Raw genomic sequence first — 21,456 nt, 5'->3', positions numbered from 1 at the left:
TCCTATTGGTTGGGAAGTTTCAAAAACGTAGTGATAGTTTGAATGTTCCTCTAGATCCTGTTGTACAGGGAAATGCAGCCCAGAAAAAACTAACAAAAGAAATTCACCGGGCTGCATACCTTTATATAGCAACTGCTATTTCAGACCTACGAAGCAGTCCAGACCGTGTTAGAACTTGGTTTGGAACAACAAGCGCAGACTTTTTTATCGGAACGTTTAGGAAAATGGAGAGATTGTTAAGATCCGATACAATGATTTATGTCCATGGAGGGAAATACTGCGATTCTAAAACTGGTGCATACACTTGGTGGGGATCGCGCACAGTTCATCTGTGCAGCTTTTACGACGAATTGCCAAGTCTTTCGGGATTTACAAGTAAAATGTCAATTCTTGTACACGAATTAGCCCATGCTTTAGCTCACATAGCCGACATTGGTTACGGTGAAAATTTTTGCAGAAAGCTAGCCTATACGGCCCCTCACGTAGCCGCTAATAATGCGGACAGCTATAGATATTTTGCAGCAACGCTGTTTCCATTTAACTACGGAATTGATGCCATGACCACATTATCGAACGGTTATACATACTTGATTAAAGGCAATATGTACGTGCAGTATACAGATAGCAATGCTCGGACTCTAAACCCTGCTTACCCGATGTTGATAAATGGAAATTTGCCTGACAACTTTGCTCAAGGGTTTGATAGTTTTCTTTATGACCACGAACGCGGGCATGCTTATGCCACAAAGGGTGATCAGTATATTCGCTACACAGACGGATTAGCAACAAGAGTTGATAAGGGATATCCACGCCAAATTTCTAGCGACTGGGGTGTAAGTCGTATTATTAGCGCAGGTTTCGATTCTATGATGCAACAACCAAATGGCATAACCTATGCCACAAAAGGTCCCTTGTATGTACGGTATCATGATAGGGCCAAAGCTATAGTGGATGAGGGATATCCCAGGAGACTCGATAATGATTGGGGAAATTTGCCTGAAAACTTTAAGAAAAGGTTTTGATGCGATGGCGTTTCTTCCGGATGGGAAACTTTATGTTTTTAAGGGCTCTCAATACCTTCGATATACACGAGGTCCTCAATTTGATACTGGTTATCCCAAGCCTATTAAAGGAAACTGGGGAGACGTTCCTCAATAGCAAATTCTTATTTTATTTGAAGGGATCACGTTTCTACTTATTTTTGTCGAGTCTAGATTGTACCAAAACACTATAAATTGTGAGGGATACTGTTTACCTTTGTGTAAATTAAACGGTTTTGATAGGAACTAGACATTCTCTTACATGTTATGTCTAAGATTATGACTTGGCTATTAAATGTATTGCCTAATTATTGTTTGAGTCAAGCTAATGTCACACGAATGGAAAATAAAAATATCAAGTTGCAATACAGAACTTTACTATTGTGATAACTAGGTGTCAATATCTTTCTTGCCCCATGCCATTCAGGACTAAAGTGCAAAATCGGCTGATGTTATTATGACGGGTTCAAAACCTGGCGTCATTATGATGACTATAACATTGAAATAACCGCCATCTTGGATTAGTCTACACCGCCTTCATCCGGTTACAGAACCACGGACAAAATAGAATGTTAATTCCATTCAAAGAACGACGGACAGCGAGACAGCGAGACAAAATTTTGTTTTCTTGGAAAGTTTTTAATATCAATTCGTGCATGCCTGTAGAATGCGAATAGCTTGACAAAGTTGATTGTTGAGATCGCATGTTTTGGTCTTGACCGTGCACAAAACACAATAGCTGTACATTTCTGCCAAAACAACTAACCAATAGAAACGTCTCTGTTACGAAATTTATGCATAGTGATTAAAACAAAAAATTGTATACAGCAACAAAAACGACTTAGTATACATAAACGCCTCTTCATTCACGAAAGCACAACAAGGTTACGTAAAAAATAATTCTAAAATTATCATTCCTTTTGTTTCCCCTTCTCTGACTTTCTTTTTCTGCTTAACCAATCGTTACTATCATAACCAATAATTGCCCCCGATGTTTCTCAATTTGTTTTCTGCTAGTAGTCAAATACGCAGTTATGACAAGAATAGAAAAGGTTATCGACCACATCACTGTCGTACAAAGCTAAAGTAGTTTACAATACTTTTCCAGGGTCCGAAAATTTGGAATTCTCTACCAGAATCGATGACTGGTTCGATTAGCTTCTCTTCTCTTAAGAAAAAATGATTAAATTTCTAATAAAATGAGTCTGAAATTGGCCTAGCTGCACATTCACAGCGAAATTACTAACTACTTGCTAACCCGAGGTGGCCTCCCCCATAAGGCTTGTGGTTTCTTGGAGGTCTCCTCGCCCTATCTATTTAAGTTATTTTGTATGTATTAATCTCTAAAGTGGCAAATAAAATGATGAAGATGATGATGACGAACATCCTATCAACCACAGTTTTCTTTCAAAGAGAAAGTCAAGCATCAATCTCTTATTGCACAAGAAGGGGAAACAAGAGGAATGCAAACTTATGCAGGTTTAGAACACTTTGTGTTTGATTCTAAAAAAAATGCAAATACATTTGCAAAAAAAACTTGCAATTGAGTGTGATTACAGTTGTAATGAGTAAATTTTTATGTATATCCTCTGACCCCTTCCAGTCAAAGCTAAATTATAATATTCTCAAAGAGATCGATTTTTTTAAAAAAGAAATCGCCTTTTTCAACCAAATTCTATGGAATTATTTGGCGATATGCTTAGTCTCTTAGAAACACTTGTTTAAAATTACCATGCAAAACAATGTGTTGAAAACGTTATGGGTCTTGTTATCGACTTCTTCTTTTACCACTATTACGTTTTTGGCATTTATGCAGGGACGTAACAAGAAAGAGGCAAGACGAGGCACTTGCCTTGTCTAGATTTTAACTCAGAATAAAAGACAGAATATGTTAGTTGGATAAATAATTTCCGGTTGAACAAGATTGAATTTTTGTTCAAGAAGTACCTTATGAAAAATGTTTAAGAAAGAGTTTCAGAGCCACATTTTCTAGTGGGCATGCCCCCAGAACCTCCTGGCAAGAGTTTGCCTCGTTTATGCCAAAGGTCTGGTTACGGTCCTGATTTATGACCATCTATAGTAAAGTGCACGGTTTAAAAAGGCTTGTTTCTGAAGTTACGTATATTGTACATGAGCAGTTGTAAGTGGGATTACAATTGTAATGACTGAATTTTTATGTATATCCTATGTTCCCTTCAAGTCAAGGCTAAATTATAATAATCTCAAGACGATCGATTTTTTAAAAAAGAAATCGCCTTTATCAACCAAATTCTGTGGAATTATTTGACGATATGTTTAGTCTCTTAGAAACACTTGTTTAAAATTACCCTGCAAAACAATATGTTGAAAACAGTATGGGTCTTGTTGTTAACTTCTTCTTTTACCACTATTACATTTTGGGTACATGTATTTATGACCATCTACAGTAAAGTACACAGTTTAAAAATAAATTATTTGCCATGCGAATAGGATTTTTATGTCTTTCTTCCCAGTGAATTTAGTTTATATTAATAATGCAACACGGTTGGCACGTGTGTTAGCTAATTATGCAACAGATATTGTTATGTAACAGAATAGGAAACGTGCGGGTCTGGACAAGGGGGTATGGTTTTTCAATGTATTGACCCCCCCCCCCCCTCCCCCACCCGGTGGTATGTTTTGACTCGTGGCCTGGCTAAAAAGCAGTCAGTTATTCCCTTTTGCTTTTTCTCGCTGGATGACACGTTCGTTTTTGAAAGTCCCTCCTCCTCCCCTTGTCCTGTCCACTTTGTTTCCTGTGGTACTTTTAGTTTAGTTTTCTTGGCGTTTTTTGCCCTCACCTTTACTGGGCTCAACACAATTTCTAGAACCAATTGTTTCTGTAATTAATTCAAGAATGTTTTAATCATTAAATCGGCTTTGGGTCTTTGCCCTTAGCCATTTTACTTCATCTGAAATTGTCTGTCTTTAGTCGAGTTCCCTGTAAACGAGCGCGGGTATGCAGCCCAGTAGTTTGTGAATCCCTAGCCTGGGGAGGGGAGAAAGGCATAAAGGGTTATTAGTTTCTGAAGTTACGTATACTGTACATGAGCAAACTTTACAGATACTAAGCTATTAGCATATGTATAAAACATGTGTATTAAGCTGCAAGAATGGCAGAATAAAGAATGTACAAAGTGTAAAAAAAAAACAACAACAACAACATCGAAATATCAAAAACGATTAAAAATGGTGCCTTAAACTGTGATGACTGAATTTTTGTATGTTTCTGACTGTCCCCTACCATATGCGACAAGAAGTCAATTTGTCTAAAGTCAATTTCTCTTGTTTTTAAAAAAAATAGAACGGCCTTTTGACCAGAATTAATTATGTAGAATTATTTGAAGGTAGGTGTGCTTATTCTCTTGGAGACACTGACGAGTCTTTATATTGGTTTCAACTTATTCTACTTTTTCTTCAATAAATGTTAGGGATTTATGACCATCTGCAGTAATTAATGTTCAGTATTTAAGGCTAAAATTATCAACGGATACCGCCTTCACCGATGCCAGAATTGGTCAAATGGTACACGAGCAGAAACATTACTTTTCAGTAAAACGGCATCTCGGTTTATTTTTCAGGATTCTACGAAACGAAATAAGGAAAACAAAGATGCCTGTTGCAGTGTAAAACATCGAATGCATCTCTTGCTTTTTTTTTAACTGATACCGTTGCATTTTATGCAGATTCAATTACAAGAGGCATAATAAAACTTCAAACAACTGGTCGGATTAAGTATTTTTGTTATTTGCCTTTACCCAAAAGCCATAGTACTGTTGCTAAGTTTTAATTTTTCCCCATTCGCGACTAAAAGTTTTTTTTTTCAGATGATGACTCAGTCTATTGGTGGAGGAGAACCTCATTTAAAATTTTCTCTTTCGGGGATTTTCTATAGAGTAATTTGGATGCACCGTGAGTGTTAAATTGTTTCTAGAATATAAGTTCTTTCCTGGCAACACTTCATTCACCACAAGAAAGCCAAGAAATATCAATGTCTTGTTGTACACAAAGTGAAGATCTAACAGATGATTCAACGAAGTTTTTTCGCCTTTTTGAACAAATTCTATGGAATTATTTGACGATATGTTTAGTCTCTTAGAAACACTTGTTTAAAATTACAATGCAAAACAATCAGCTGAAAACGTTATGGGTCTTGTTGTTAACTTCTTCTTTTACCACTATTACGTTTTCGGTATTAATGCAGGGCCGTAACAAGAAAGAGGCAAGACAAGGCACTTGCCTCGTCTAGATTTTAACTCAGAATTAAACACAAAATATGTTTAGTTGGGAAAATAATTCCCAGTTGAACAAGATTGATTTTTTGTTTCAAGAAATACCTTATGAAAAATGTTTAAGAAAGAGTTTCAGAGCCACATTTTCTAGTGGGCATGCCCCCTGAACCTCCTGGCAAGATTTTGCCTCGTTTATGCCAAAGGTCTGGTTACGGTCCTGATTAATGACCATCTATAGTAAAGTGCACGGTTTAAAAAGGCTTGTTTTTTAAAGTTACGTATTTTGTACAGAGCAGTTGTAAGTGGGTTTACAATTGTTAAGACTGAACTTTTATGTATATCCTCTGTCCTTCAAGTCAAGGCTAAATTATAATATTCTCAAGGAGATTGATTTAAAATAGAAATCGCCTTTTTCAACGAAATTCTATGGAATTATTTGAAAGTATGTTTAGTCTCTTAGAAACACTTGTCTAAAATTACCCTGCAAAACAACAAGCATATGTTGAAAATGTTATGGATCTTGTTGTTAACTTCTTCTTTTATCACTATTACGTTTTTGGTACATGTATTTATGACCATCTACAGTAAAGTACACGGTTTAAAAAGGGTTATTAGTTTCTAATGCTACGTATACTGTACATGAGCAAACTTTACAGATAATAAGCTATTAGCATAGGTATAAAACATTTGTGTTAAGCTGCAAGAATGGCAGAATAAAGAGTGTTAGCAAATTCCAAAGACGTTTTTTAGACGTTTTGAAAAAAAACCCAACAACATCAAAATATCAAAAACGATTAAAAATTTTCCCTTAAACTGTGATGGCTGAATTTTTATATGTTTCTGACTATCCCCTACCATATGCGACAAGAAGTCAATTTTTCTAAAGTCAATTTCTCTTGTTTTTAAAAAAATAGAACGGCCTTTTGACCAGAATTAATTATGTACAATTATTTGAAGGTGCGTTTATTCTCTTGGAGACACTGACGAGTCTTTATATCGGTTTCAACTTATTTAACTTTTTCTTCAATAAATGTTAGGGATTTATGACCATCTGCAGTAATTAATGTTCAGTATTTAAGGCTAAAATTATCAACGGATACCGACTTCACCGATGCCAGAATTGGTCAAATGGTACACGAGCAGAAACATTACTTTTCAGTAAAACGGCATCTCGGTTTATTTTTCAGGATTCTACGAAACGAAATATGGAAAACAAAGATGCCTGTTGCAGTGTATAACATCGAATGTATCTCTTGCTTATTTTTTTTACCTGTTACCGTTGCATTTCATGCAGATTCAATTACAAGAGGCATAATAAAACTTCAAACAACTGGTCGGGTTAAGTATTTTTGTTATTTGCCTTTACCCAAAAGCCATAGTACTGTTGCTAAGTTTTAATTTTTCCCCATTCGCGACTAAAAGTATTTTTTCTTTCATATGATAACTCAATCTATTGGTGGAGGAGAACCTCATTTAAAATTTTCTCTTTCGGGGATTTTCTATAGAGTAATTTGGATGCACCGTGAGTGTTAAATTTTTTCTAGAATATAAGTTCTTTCCTGGCAACACTTCATTCACCACAAGAAAGCCAAGAAATATCAATGTCCTACTGTACACAAACTAAAGATCTAACAGATGATTCAACGAAGTTTTTTCGCCTTTTTGAACAAATTCTATGGAATTATTTGACGATATGTTTAGTCCCTTAGAAACACTTGTTTAAAATTACAATGCAAAACAATAAGCTGAAAACGTTATGGGTCTTGTTGTTAACTTCTTCTTTTACCACTATTACGTTTTCGGTATTAATGCAGGGCCGTAACAAGAAAGAGGCAAGACAAGGCACTTGCCTTGTCTAGATTTTAACTCAGAATTAAACACAAAATATGTTTAGTTGGGAAAATAAAGAAATAAAAGTATTTTTTCTTTCATATGATAACTCAATCTATTGGTGGAGGAGAACCTCATTTAAAATTTTCTTTTTCGGGGATTTTCTATAGAGTAATTTGGATGCACCGTGAGTGTTAAATTGTTTCTAGAATATAAGTTATTTCTTGGCAACTTTTCATTTACCACAAGAAAGCCAAGAAATATCAATGTCTTGTTGTACACAAAGTGAAGATCTAACAGATGATTCAACGAAGTTTTTTTCGCCTTTTTGAACAAATTCTATGGAATTATTTGACGATATGTTTAGTCCCTTAGAAACACTTGTTTAAAATTACAATGCAAAACAATAAGCTGAAAACGTTATGGGTCTTGTTGTTAACTTCTTCTTTTACCACTATTACGTTTTCGGTATTAATGCAGGGCCGTAACAAGAAAGAGGCAAGACAAGGCACTTGCCTTGTCTAGATTTTAACTCAGAATTAAACACAAAATATGTTTAGTTGGGAAAATCAAAAATAAAAGTATTTTTTCTTTCATATGATAACTCAATCTATTGGTGGAGGAGAACCTCATTTAAAATTTTCTTTTTCGGGGATTTTCTATAGAGTAATTTGGATGCACCGTGAGTGTTAAATTGTTTCTAGAATATAAGTTATTTCTTGGCAACACTTCATTTACCACAAGAAAGCCAAGAAATATCAATGTCTTGTTGTACACAAAGTGAAGATCTAACAGATGATTTAACGATTTTTTTTTATCCAGTAAGTAAAATGATATTTTAAAATTGGACATCGATTGCGGAAGTTTATTTTTTTTTTCCGTGCAATAAGGCGCCTTTTTCTACAAAAGGGTTTGAATAACTCTTTGTAAAACAATTGATTTCAAACTGCCCCATTTAAGGTGTTAAAAATAGCCCCATCGCCAATAGCAGCCAAGCTTGATGTATAAAACTCGTATAACTGCGCCGTTTACTTCACTCTTTAACGGTTGTCACCAGAAGTATCTTCTTACACGCCACTTGTGCTCGGAAAGGTAAACTAAGTTTTTTTTTAATACATAAATTTCTAGTGATAAAAAGCGTAGATTCAGCTTTTCGAAGAACTCTTCAACTAGAAAAATATATTTAAGTAGATAATTCAATGCTTATCGCAGAACTGGAAGTAGACAAATGCAAAACCTGATTTGCCTTCAATGCTCAACGGTCAATGTTAGTCGATCGCACGCTCGAATCATATACGTTTTAATTTGTTCTAGTACATATTCAAGACTTTAAGACTTTATTAATGATGTTATATAATGCGCACTGAAGTGTTTTCTTGATGTAACACAGAGAACCGGTAAATATGTGTTTACTGCACATTTAAAAGCCCGTCCCAGTGTAGTAGAGCTGCCCTGGCTATGAAGAGTTGATATTAATTTTTCATTTTTGATTGGCAGATATTAAAAGTTTACGTTGTACAGATCTGAAACGTACACCAAGCTCACGGCTGATTAAAGATGCTGCCATTCTGGTGGATAATCTTGATAATGAGAACTGTGTCAAATGGAGACGCATACGAAGCTGAATTTGATGTTTCTGAAACAAAGTAAGTAATGAAGATATTTCAAGTTAAAGTTTCTTTTACTACAGTTTCAAAAAGTACTAACAAGACTCAGTTTATAAGAAATTTAAAACATGAAACAGAGTAACTCGTGGGCAGACTTTTTTTTCCCATATCTAGTAAAAGGAAGGTGTTGCTATGGAAAGCAAGTACTTCCTCACTGGATGAAATCAAATTTACATTTTAAAAGAAAATGCATTATATTTGTACACGTGTAATACATTTTCTATCTTAGATAAAAGAAGGATTTGCGCTGTGGCGAGAGCGCTCGTCATCCACCGATGTGGCCGGGGTTTTATTCCGACCCGGTATTATATGTGGGTTAATTTTGGTATTGGTTGCCGCCTTCCTCTGAGATTTTGTTCGAGTTCTCCGGTTTTACTCTCTCGATCTGCACAGAGGAACAAATAATGACATCTTCTTGTAAGAATAAGACCTCGAAAAAGTACTTCTCACTTAATCTTGCGCCTTGGATGGATGAGGCCATTTAAAATTGTGTCCTTTATTAGTATAAAGCGCTACACAATTTCTCAAAAATACTTTCATTTTATTTTTTGTACAGGGTTTTCTCTGCCTCCCTTCAGTGTTCACCGAGTTACAGAACCACGGACAGAATTGAATGCCAATTCCATTTAAAGAACGAGGGACAGCGAGACCTTTCTGTGCTCAAGTGGCGCACACCGCTGGTGCAACTAACCTCTGATTGCCTGTCTGTCACGCGGAATGGAAACAAGATACCATACGATGGTATTTCCATAAAGCGCAGTACTCCTGGCCCTGATCAGTTCGTGCTCGTGGCAGTTGGACAGACCGTGTCGTCCACGTTTGAAGTTTCTGAAGGATACGACATGAGCAAAGCTGGAACGTACTCTATAGCAGTAGATACTTACATAGAATATGCAGTAGGTAGTGTAAAGGGTATGAACGAACCTGGTAAAGCAGGTATTCCAATCAAAATAAGTCATCTATCTTCGCCATCAGTTAGTTTTCAAGTGGTCGGGAAAAAAGCGGGCAGTGGAACCCTGGGGCAAAGGGCGCGCGTCCTTGAAAAGAAACGAAAACGTACCCTATTGGTCGGAAAATCTCATAAACGTAGTGATAGTTTGAATGTTCCTCTAGATCCTGTTGTCCAGGGAAATGAAGCCCAGAAAAAACTAACAAAAGAAATTCACCGGGCTTCATACGTTTATATAGAATCCGCCATTTCAGATCTCCAAAGCAGTCCAGACCGTGTTAAAACTTGGTTTGGAACAACAAGTGCAGACTTTCTTATAGAAAAGTTCAGGGTAATGGAGAGATTGTTAAGATCAGATACATTTACTTATGTCCATGGAGGGAGTAGATGCAGATCTTACATATATGCATACACATGGAAAGGAACGCGCACAATGCACCTATGCGGTATGTACGAGAGATCCTCAAGTCTTTCGGGATTTGATAGTAAAATGACAACGGTTGTACACGAGTTAGCCCATGCTTTAGCTTACATCGACGACATTGGTTATGGTGTAGCTAATTGCAAAAGCTTGGCTAAATGGGCCCCTCACGAAGCCGCTAATAATGCAGACAACTATTGCTATTTTGCAGCATGTGTGTTTCCGTTTAACTACGGATTTGATGCCATCACCACATTATCTAACGGTTATACATACTTGTTTAAAGGGAATATCTACGCGCGATATACAGATAGCAATGCCGGAACTTTAGACCCTGCTTACCCAGTACTGTTAAATGACGATTTTGACAATTTGCCTGAAAAATTTACCCAAGGATTTGATAGTTTTATTTATAACAAACGTAACGGGCATCCTTATGCCACAAAGGGCGACCAGTATATACGATTCTCAGATGGAAAAGCGTCATCAGTTGATAAAGGGTATCCACACCAAATTCTTGGTAACTGGGGTGTAGACGGTAGCATGAGCACTGGGTTTGATTCTATGACGCAACTTTCGAATGGCAAAACCTATATCACAAAAGGTCCCTTGTATGTACGGTACTCTGATAGATCCCTGATGGTAGTGGATGCTGGGTATCCTGCAAGGCTCGATTCTGGTGGGTGGGGAAATTTGCCAGAAAACTTTAAAAGTGGTTTTGATGCAATGGAGGTTCTCCCAAATGGTAAACTTTATGTGATTAAGGGCTCTGAATACATTCGATATTCCAACCCTTCGAGTTCGAAATTTGATGCTGGGTATCCCGTGCCTATTAAAGGAAGTTGGGGAAACGTTCCCCAATTGTAAATTCGTCTTATATTTGAAGAGGGTTAATTGCTTACCTACAGTGGTATTCCTAATTCTCTAAGCCTTGATTTCTCTAACCTCTCGTTTACTTGAACCTAGCTGAGGCCGTTTCCCTTGAATTTGCTTTATTCAGTCACTGCGCAATTTTGCACTCGATTTCGCGAGCTCCCGATTTCTTGAAGCAATTGTCGTATACACTGGAGGCTCGAGATATTGGGATTCCACTGTTTGTTCGTGTTTGGGATAGTACCAAAGGGCTAGAATTTGTAGAAGATATGGTTCAGCTTTATGACTTAGACATTCTCTAAAGGAACTGTCTTGATTTCAGTCCTAATTTTGGTGTTGGATATATAGGTATTTAGGTATTTTGGTTTTGGGTATAAAGGTATTTATGGGTATTTTGGATTTGGGTATATTATGTCTTGATTCAAGTTTTAATTTTGGTTTTGGGTATATGGACTTGGGTGCTATTACATAATAGCTTTTAGTGCTGTTGAGGTTTTGCTGTTATTAATCACATGTAACATGAAGGGAAAATAAATTAAGTTGCTTTACAAAACCTTACAATTGCCATGACTTAATTTTTGTATCTTCTTTGTCCCCTATTATCCAGTACTTGCGTACAGTTTCTCTAACTGCATATAAAAGTCTTTTCAACCGAATTCTATAGAATAATTTGAAGGTGTTTTTAATCTCTTAGAAATACCTGTTTAACAGGCGCACGCAAATATCTGAGTGGTCTTGGAATTGGTTTCCACTCTATCTATTTTCTTATTTTCCTTTTAGAGTTTATGACCATCCATAGTCATAAGCTAGCAGGGTGTACGCCTGATTTTGAGAAAAAACAAAAGAATGTATGTCCTGTACTATAAACATGACCAATCTTTGAAACACTTGACATGTACACGCAATAGAATATCCAAATACGCTTGGAATTGCTTTCCGCCAAATTTTACTTATATCGTTCTAGAGTATTTATATATTAACTATCTACAGTAAAATGCAAGTTTAACACTAAAAAGCCAACAAAGGACATGGAATTAACTGAAGTAGCGCGCCTTGCCGTGATCTTACTTTGGGCTTTGTCGACTGAGCGGCTCGTTCTCATTATTGAAACTGAACACCACTTGTGCCTGAGAAGATAAACTAGAGAGCAAAAGCGTTGGTTAGATAGATAGATAAAAAATGATTCAGCAAGAAAACTTTTTTATTATTATCCAATTCAATGGAAATAGCAAAAAAAGAGCAACAAAATGTAAAGCTTGATAAGCCTTTCATGCTGATGAATCATGATAAATCATCGATGGCAAGAGACTGGGCTCGAAGCTGATGTGTTTTGATTTTAGTAATACTGCTTCCGTAAATACTTGCGTTTGATTGGTTGACGTCAGAAGCAATAAACCCCAAATGGTATCGCTTGCTGAACAATTAAAAACTAATTGTTCCGCTCAGAGTTTCGCGCCAAAAAGCGCGGCTGCATCACTGTCACCATTGGTTTACAGACTGCTTCAGCCGCGGCTTTCTTTCTGAGGTATCGTCAAAGATCGATCTAAAAACGAAGAACGCTGAAGGCCCTAATCAAAAATTTAGTCTGGAACAGAAAGGAATAAACAAGAAGGCGTTAAGGCAAGATTTTACGTTGTCTTTTAAATAAAAAGCTCACTTTAATCGACTTTCATAGCCGAATGGACGCCTGGCACATTTTTTGATAACTCGGGCTAACTCAACAATTTGCTGAATTCAGAAGCTCGTATTTACATTTAGCATTAAATTTTTTGTTTATCTTAATATCGATCCGTCAGACCTGTTATAATACCGTTTTTTAAATTATAAATATATTTGTAAATTATCGTTTACGACAATAGTAATAATCATTTGTTTGTGAAGAAAGAGCTCGTCAAAGGTTATTCCAGTTGAAGTATACCAAAGGGTAGGGAAACATGTCATCAAAGTATTAAAAAGGGCCTTTAATCAAAATTCTTTGAAGGACGGAACAAACTATGTAAAGTACCCGCCGGGAAGTTGCATAATTGGGCCGACGAAAAAACAATATTGGATTACCATTCTCTTATATCCTCGGGGCTTAGGACTAATTAAAATATGCCAGAATGTTTGGTTTATTGTGCATGTATAGCTCATGTTTTACCCTTGGTTAGTCAAAAACCTTTTTCACGAATGATGTTCCAGGCAAAAAAACATTCAAAAACCATTAATTTATTTTCCTGACAGCTACTAGTATTAACTTCTTATTGAGTTTCTGTAAGCCAAGAATAAAGATATACCAATCAAATGAATATACTTGAAACGGAATACCTTGAGTGGCGTGAAAATGTGCTTTTTTTACCTTTAAAGCTAAAGTCAATACTACAAAAGAGTCCCACAATTAAATTAAATGGATTACTTAACATAACTAAAAATAATTGTTTATTATATAAACTAGAGTGAAATACCAGGATTTCTCTCGCTGAGAAAAATCACATCTTCACTCGTGAAAATTACATGTTTTCTTCACATGTGAAGATATCGAGTTCGAAACGTTTTCTGACAAGTTTTCCCCGTTTTTTGGTGAATAAGCCAATGTTAATCGATTATAAGTCGAAACATCTTTGGATCTTACTCGGCACCCTCGGCAATGTTTGGAAATCTTGGGAAATTTTTGGAAAAGTTAGAAAAATGTACGGAACATAAGTAAGACCTTCGGACAACGTTTTAAACATTTTTGGAAAATGGTCTGAATTATTCGGAAAATCGCCAAAAACAACGCAATTAGTAGGTTTACATTAAATAGATTTAGCCAAGCCTATACAAAAGTACTAAAGTTATGTTTTCTTTTATGTTAACGATGCAGAACTAACAGTTAAAAAAATCAGTCGGGTAATGGTCACCATCTTGGTTTTTGTGCGACACAACACATGTACACCGTATGGACGCGCCCGTGAGCCATGCCACTGGCCATGGTAAACATTAAAAATCAAATCGATGGTTTAACTGTGTTTTTTCCTTCCTTCTTCCATAGTTATGATGCTCTTTCTATCTGCGGCCCTTGAGACCGCTGGAGAGCTCCGCTATAATAAACAGAATACTACCTGGTTGCTTGGAGATATGAAATTTATCTTCGAGTGCAAATCGATATCTCGCACTTTAGCTGCGATTACTCTTGAGATATCGCTTTAAACACTCGATGATAAATTCGATATCTCCAAGCAGTATCCCGGAGATGGTTAGACCAAATTATTCATGAATTTAACACGCCTGAGTTAATGAGCTCTGGATTTCCAAAACCAGTTTAATGAGATGCGTGTCAAGTAGGTCCACGAGCTGGTTTAATGAGATGCGTGTCACGTAGGTCCATGAGCTGGTTTAATGAGATACGTGTCACGTAGGTCCATGAGCTGGTTTAATGAGATACGTGTCACGTAAGTCCATGAGCTGGTTTAATGAGATACGTGTCACGTAAGTCCATGAGCTGGTTTAATGAGATACGTGTCACGTAAGTCCATGAGCTGGTTTAATGAGATTCGTGTCACGTAGGTCCATGAGCTGGTTTAATGAGATAAGTGTCGCGTAGGTCCATGAGGTGGCTTAATGAGATTCGTGTCACGTAAGTCCATGAGCTGGTTTAATGAGATACGTGTCACGTAGGTCCATGAGGTGGCTTAATGAGATTCGTGTCACGTAAGTCCATGAGCTGGTTTAATGAGATACGTGTCACGTAAGTCCATGAGCTGGTTTAATGAGATACGTGTCACGTAAGTCCATGAGCTGGTTTAATGAGATGCGTGTCAAGTAGGTCCATGAGCTGGTTTAATGAGATAAGTGTCGCGTAGGTCCATGAGGTGGTTAAATGAGATTCGTGTCACGTAAGTCCATGAGCTGGTTTAATGAGATACGTGTCACGTAAGTCCATGAGCTGGTTTAATGAGATTCGTGTCACGTAGGTCCATGAGCTGGTTTAATGAGATAAGTGTCGCGTAGGTCCATGAGGTGGCTTAATGAGATTCGTGTCACGTAAGTCCATGAGCTGGTTTAATGAGATACGTGTCACGTAGGTCCATGAGGTGGCTTAATGAGATTCGTGTCACGTAAGTCCATGAGCTGGTTTAATGAGATACGTGTCACGTAAGTCCATGAGCTGGTTTAATGAGATACGTGTCACGTAATTCCATGAGCTGGTTTAATGAGATGCGTGTCAAGTAGGTCCATGAGCTGGTTTAATGAGATAAGTGTCGCGTAGGTCCATGAGGTGGTTAAATGAGATTCGTGTCACGTAAGTCCATGAGCTGGTTTAATGAGATACGTGTCACGTAGGTCCATGAGCTGGTTTAATGAGATTCGTGTCACGTAGGTCCATGAGCTGGTTTAATGAGATGCGTGTCACGTTGGTTCATGAACTTATTTAATGAAATGCGTGTCACGTAGGTGTATGAGGGAGACTATTGACGTTTTATTTATGCATGACATTGTTTTGAGTATTTATTATTTTTTGGTGAATATTTCATGGGTTTTTTAAGAGAAATCTATGTGTTGTAATGCAGTAATCTGGTCACCCAACCATCCGTAAGGTTTCGCACTTTCGAACAAGAACAAAGGCTTAAACGAGAACCAACGAGGGTGCACGGCCAATCAAGTTAAACCAGTTTTGAATTCAGCATGGCGCACGTATCTTGTTAGGTAACCGGTCAAACCAGTTTTCCGGCTTGATTAAATTATTCAAAATAGCGAAGTAAAATTCACACTTTTTTCGAGTAAATAAAAGAATAATATTAATTGTAATCCAAAACTGATCCCAATTATGCGACTTCCCGGCAGGTACTTTACATAGCTTGTTCGGTCTGTTAAAAATGTTTTGATTAAAGGCCCTTTTAAATGCAGTACCTTAACGACATGTTATCTAACCCTTTCATGTTCTCCAAATTTTGAAATCCCTACCCTGATAGATACCTGAAGCAAGGAGGCAAGCGTGGCCGAGTGGTTTAGGGCGCTAGTGCTGTAATCCGGAGGTCCAAGGTTCAAGACCTGCCCCTGCCACTAGCTAGATTTGTGCTCAGTAGTCCCGGTTTCAAATCCTTGGTCACAATTGTTATATAGCCAACTGGTATGCCTTTTGCCAGTTGGGATTTTTAACCATGTTATGTTCATTTAACCCTATTCAGACCGCGCTTTTTGGACCTTCTCTGACCGGAGGAGAGGGGGGGGGGGGGGGAGGGGGGGGGGCACAATGAAACTTTTAGGATGTATAGTATATCCAAACATCTTTCTTTTGGTATATGTCACGTGGGATGATGACGTCACATCACGTGAAAATTAAATCATGATGTCAAGACAGCCGCCATCTTGGAGCCGCCATCTTGGATTTTAAAATATTTCCAAAATGCCAGAAAACGACCCAAAATTACTCAAAAAGTGCAAAAACTCAATAAAACTGTGCTTAAAACCCCTAAAAAGGTAAAAATGAATTGCATTTTGGTCATTTTGAATTAATAGAGACACGGAAATTACAAATTTGGGAAAACATGCCTATCAAAATGCCGTCTCCATGGTGATGTTAAGTTCGTGACACAACATCCTATCCTACCAAATTTTTTCCAGATAAATTTTAGATAAACTCACAAAGTTTGGCAGGGTTTGGTTGAATCCTAAGCGTTCAAAGTCAGCGCGGGCCTCAAAAGCCCCCCCCCCCCCCCCCCACGGTCTGAATAGGGTTAAAATGTTTATTTTTTCCTCTGTTTCAGTGGCATGCCTGTAAACTAGCTATCTCGAAGCTAAGTGCATGACCACTATAAACAACATTTACATTTTACAGGCCTGAAAGAGGTAGTCCTTTCGGGTGGAGCCTCTCCGTATAGGCCATAATAAAGAGTACCCCCTCCGATCCCCGTTCACTAGTGAGACGTTAAACTCCTTGGCTAGCTTGAAGCATGATAAGTAAGCTGATATTCTTTGTTTTTGGCGGTTCGATTAATATTACCAATTACCTTCGATGACTTTGTAAAACACTTTACAATAAAAATTTGCGATAAGATATTCGATAAAATCTTCATAAACTCCGTTGACTTTAAACATTTTTTCTTTTACTTCACAACTTTTTTTAGTATTTATACCTCTTATCACATATTTTCATGAATTGATAATGACGTTAAGTCAACGTCTAAACGTCGAAAAATTTTTTAAATGTTGTAACCCTTAATATGCTGAAATTATTCCTAAAAACGCGTTTTTCTTAACCGTTAATCGATTTTCTTGGCTCTACGGTCCAAAAGTTTTCTAAATTCACTAAAAATGCACTTTCTGACAATGCAGGAAGATTTTGATGAAATTTCCATGTAAAAATGTACAATATTTTACTTTGGCGCATGCGCATAAGCCAATTTTTTTTTTTTTTTGCTGAACCTTTCCGATTTTTTCCTTGCTCCTTTCCTTTTCGTTTTTCTCTGCTTTTTTATTCTCTCTATCTTTTACTCTGTGCACCCCTTCTACTGGCCTGAAAAGTTTTGATCTGAATCAATGGAAAACCCTGGAAAGGAGATCATGATCAAGTACGGGTATTTTTTAGGGCTTTCCACAAGTTGCTCGGCAACTTTTTGGCAACTTTTCATGTTTCGAGCAACTTTTTCCCCTTCGAGCAACTTTATCTCTCTCGAGCAACTTTTTGCATTTTGAGCAATTTCAAGACCGAAGATCTCCGAAGATAATCCGAGTGTTGTTCAAAGGCAATACGAACGTTTCCGAACATTTACGAAGTTTGCCGAAGATTTTCGAGAAACATCTGAAGACGTTCCACCTTTCGGCTCATTCTGCATTACAAAACTCGTCACAAACATGACGTCATGGATATCATCACGATTTTTCTCAGTTAAAGAATTCCTTGTTATTTTACAAATTTTCCCCCTAATATGTTGTTTAGATACTTCTTTTGCTGTAAAAGTGCATAAAACTGCTTAGAAATCTTACTCTCAAAGGGAAATTAGCCTATATTTAATTAGAGAAATTCTCTTGATAAGAAGCAGCGTTTTGGATTTTTTGGAGCAACTTTCGAGCAACTTTTATTATCAGAAGCAACTTTTTGTAGTTTTGGAGCAACTTTTGAGCAACTTTTTGAGAAATTACGGGCAACTTTTTTGGAAATCTCGAGCAACTTGTGGAAAGCCCTAGTATTTTTGCCTGTTTTAGCACCAATTGTACACCAAAAACTGATCGTGTTTTTTTCGATTTGCTCTGTCGGAATGCAGTCAATATTGAAGATGGATAGTCCTGTGGAAAGATCTATCCAATCGCTATAAGATGCAACTCACAAAAATCTGCTGACGTGTAAATTGGTGACGTCATAAGTGGCAGAATGGCCATTTCTCCAAATCCCGGAATAATCCGCGCTTAGCATGTTAAGGGTTAAACGGAGTTTATGATGTTTTTATTGAATATTAAAGAGTAAAGAGCTCTATTTCGATGAGCTCTATCTTTACAAACAAATTACTATGGTCGTAAAAAATTATTTAAAAAATATATATTAAAAAAACGTAATTATAACAAGTCGCTCAGCTGACGGATCGATATTGAGATAATCGCACTATTTGCAAATTTTTTAACCACGAAGTCTTAATTATGCAGAGGTTAGTATAACGGTATGTTCGAAAAAATTAATAGGGATTAATTGTACGAGTAAACAAAGTGGAAATTACAAAAAGACCGATCTGCTCATGATCACAAGTACAATCAATCCCTTATATTTTTGAGAAAAAAAAGACCAATTTCCTTTTAATAATAATGCTACCGCAAATGCGAGCATCTTAATTCAGCAAATTTCTGATTTAACGCTAGTTATCAAAAAATGTCAGTTGTGTAGCAGCTCTGATGAAGATGTAATTCTACTGGTCCTCTTGTGTAGCAGTTACTGCTGTTTGGAGGCTAGGGGCATTGTTCTAGTTGTTTTTTCTATTGTTCTCTCGAAGGGTGGTGATCAATTCATGTGAGACCTGCGAGAGCTGATATAACCTAAAAACGTGCCTGGCGTGCCTTCGGCGTAGCCCGCGCTCATTTGGCTTTGAATTTCAATTAAAGAGTGCTTTATATTTAAAAAACAACGTAACATCTTACCTTAATGCCCACTGTTCCCGATTAAATGTGTTGATTAGGGCCTTCAGCTTTCGTCGTTTTAAGATCGATCCTTGACAATTCCTCAGAACGAAAGCCGCGACTAAAGCAGATTGGGAACGAGTTGTGATCGTGGTGCAGCCGCGTTTTTTGGCGCGAAACTCTGAGCGGTACCTGCCTCGTCCCCAGGCGTCCTCGTCCTTGGTCGTGCACGGTTCGCTTGGCGTTCTGGGCCTGATGCGGACGGGAAAGCGGACGCGCTCCGCGGCTCGCTCCCTAACCATCAACCCCTGCGCTCCCTGTTTTCCCGCCTTACCGCCTCAATGTCCGGCCAATCGGCGCCTGGGGACGAGGCAGGAGCGGTACAATTAATTTTTAATTGTTCAGCAAGTGATGCAATTTGGGGTCAATTGTTTCTGAAGTCAACCAATCAGACGCGAGTATTTACGGAAGCAGCATTACTGAAATTAAAACATATCAGCTTCGAGCTCAGCCTCTTGCCATCGATGAGTCTTTCATTGCTGAGCATGGAAGACTAACCAAGCTTTTCTTTTGTTGCTCATTTTTTGCGATTGCCATTGAATCAGGTAATAAAAATAATAGTTTTCCTGCTAAAGCATTTTTCATCTAGTTATCTATCTAACCAACGCTTTTACTCTTTATAGCTAGTTTATCTCCTCAGGCACAAGTGGTATCCAGTTTCAATTGTTTTATAGAGAATTACATTATGAGAACGAGCCGCTCAGCAGACAAAGCCCAAAGTAAGATCGCGACAAGGCGCGCTACTTCAGTTTATTCAATTTCTTTTCTTTTGTTTTTTAGCTTTAAATCTTGCATTTTACTGTAAATAGTTAATAGATAAATACTCTAAAACGATATAAGTAAAATTTGACGGAAAGCAATTTCAAGCGTATTTGGATATTTGCATGTACGTGGCAATTGTTTCAAAGATCGGTATTGTTTATATAGTACTGGACGCACATTCTCTTTTTCTCGAAATCAGACATACACCCTGCTAGCTAAATACCCTAGATGGTCATAAACCCAAAAAGGAAAAGAAGAAGATAGATTAAGTGGAAGTCAATGTCAAGACAAATCAGATTTTTGCGTGCACCTGTTAAACAAGTATTTCTAAGAGATTAAAAACACCTTCAAATCATTCTATAGAATTCGGTTGAAAACGCTTTTTCTTTTATGCAGATATGAACCTTAGAAAAAACTGTACTTCAGTCCAGGAGAATATGGGACAAGGAGGATAAAGAAATAGTCATGGCCATTGTAAGGTTTTGTAAAGCAACTTAATTTATTTTCCCTTCATGTTACATGTGTATGATTAGTTAATAACAGCAAATCCTGACCAGTACTAAAAAAAATATGTGATAGCACCCAAGACTGTATACCCAAAACCAAACTTAAGACCTACACCAAAATACCCATATATACCAATATACCCAAAACAAAATTAATACTTGAATCAAGACATGATAAATAAGAGACCATCTAAGTAACTAAGCTTAAACGGTGCTTCTACATGTACAATTTCTGGCCCTTACGTAATACTCCGAAATCGACAAAAAAAACCGTGGAACCCCAATAACTTTAGCCTCAAAAGGATACGATACGAGAAATCGAGGGTAAAATTGCGCAGTACTGGACTTAGTGAAGCAAACTCAAGGTAAACGACTTTAGCTAGGTTGAAGGTAACGAGAGGTTCGAGAAATAGAGGCTTCGAGTAGTCAGAGTTCCACTGTAAGTAAACAATTTATCCCCTTCAAATAAAAGACGAATTAACTAGATTGGGGAACGTTTCCCCAGTTTCCCCTAATAGGCAGGGGATAACCAGCATCAACTTGCAAACTCGAAGGGTTAGAATATCGAATGTATTCAGTGCCCTTAACCACATAGAGTTTCAGTACCATTCAGTATAACCTCCATTGCATCAAAACCACTTTTAAAGTTTTCTGGCAAATTTCCCCACTCACCGGAATCAAGTCTTTTAGGATACCCAGCATCCACTTCATACAGGTCTTCATCAGAGTACCGTACATACAAGGGACCCTTTGTGACATAGGTTTTGCCCGGAAATTGCGTCATAGAATCAAACCCTGTGCTCATGCTACGGTTTACCCCAGTTGCCTTAAATTCTTATGGATACCCTCCAACAACTGATTGTGGAACGTTTCCCCAGTTCCCCTAATAGGCAGGGGATAACCAGCATCAACTTGCAAACTCGAAGGGTTAGAATATTGAATGTATTCGTGCCCTTAACCACATATAGTTTACCATTCAGTATAACCTCCATTGCATCAAAACCACTTTTAAAGTTTTCTGGCAAATCTCCCCA

The 21,456-nt window shown here is 37.5% G+C and overlaps 1 protein-coding gene across 1 annotated transcript; it reads left to right on the top strand.

Annotated features, from left to right (window-relative positions):
* The first annotated feature begins 8,677 nt into the window (after window positions 1-8,677).
* LOC144663121 (extracellular protease-like) lies at window positions 8,678-11,402 on the top strand. Its single transcript, XM_078524058.1, has 2 exons — window positions 8,678-8,766; window positions 9,344-11,402. The coding sequence occupies exons 1-2, from the start codon at window positions 8,678-8,680 to the stop codon at window positions 11,022-11,024; spliced, it is 1,770 nt and encodes a 589-aa protein (XP_078380184.1). The 3' UTR covers window positions 11,025-11,402.
* The last annotated feature ends 10,054 nt before the right edge of the window (window positions 11,403-21,456 follow it).

Source organism: Oculina patagonica, chromosome 8 (genome assembly GCF_052425735.1).
Source record: "Oculina patagonica isolate OP01 chromosome 8, crgOcupat, whole genome shotgun sequence".
Lineage (NCBI taxonomy): Eukaryota > Metazoa > Cnidaria > Anthozoa > Scleractinia > Oculinidae > Oculina > Oculina patagonica.
The sequence above is the reverse complement of the archived record's forward strand: the minus strand, read 5'-3'. Positions and strand labels throughout refer to the sequence as shown.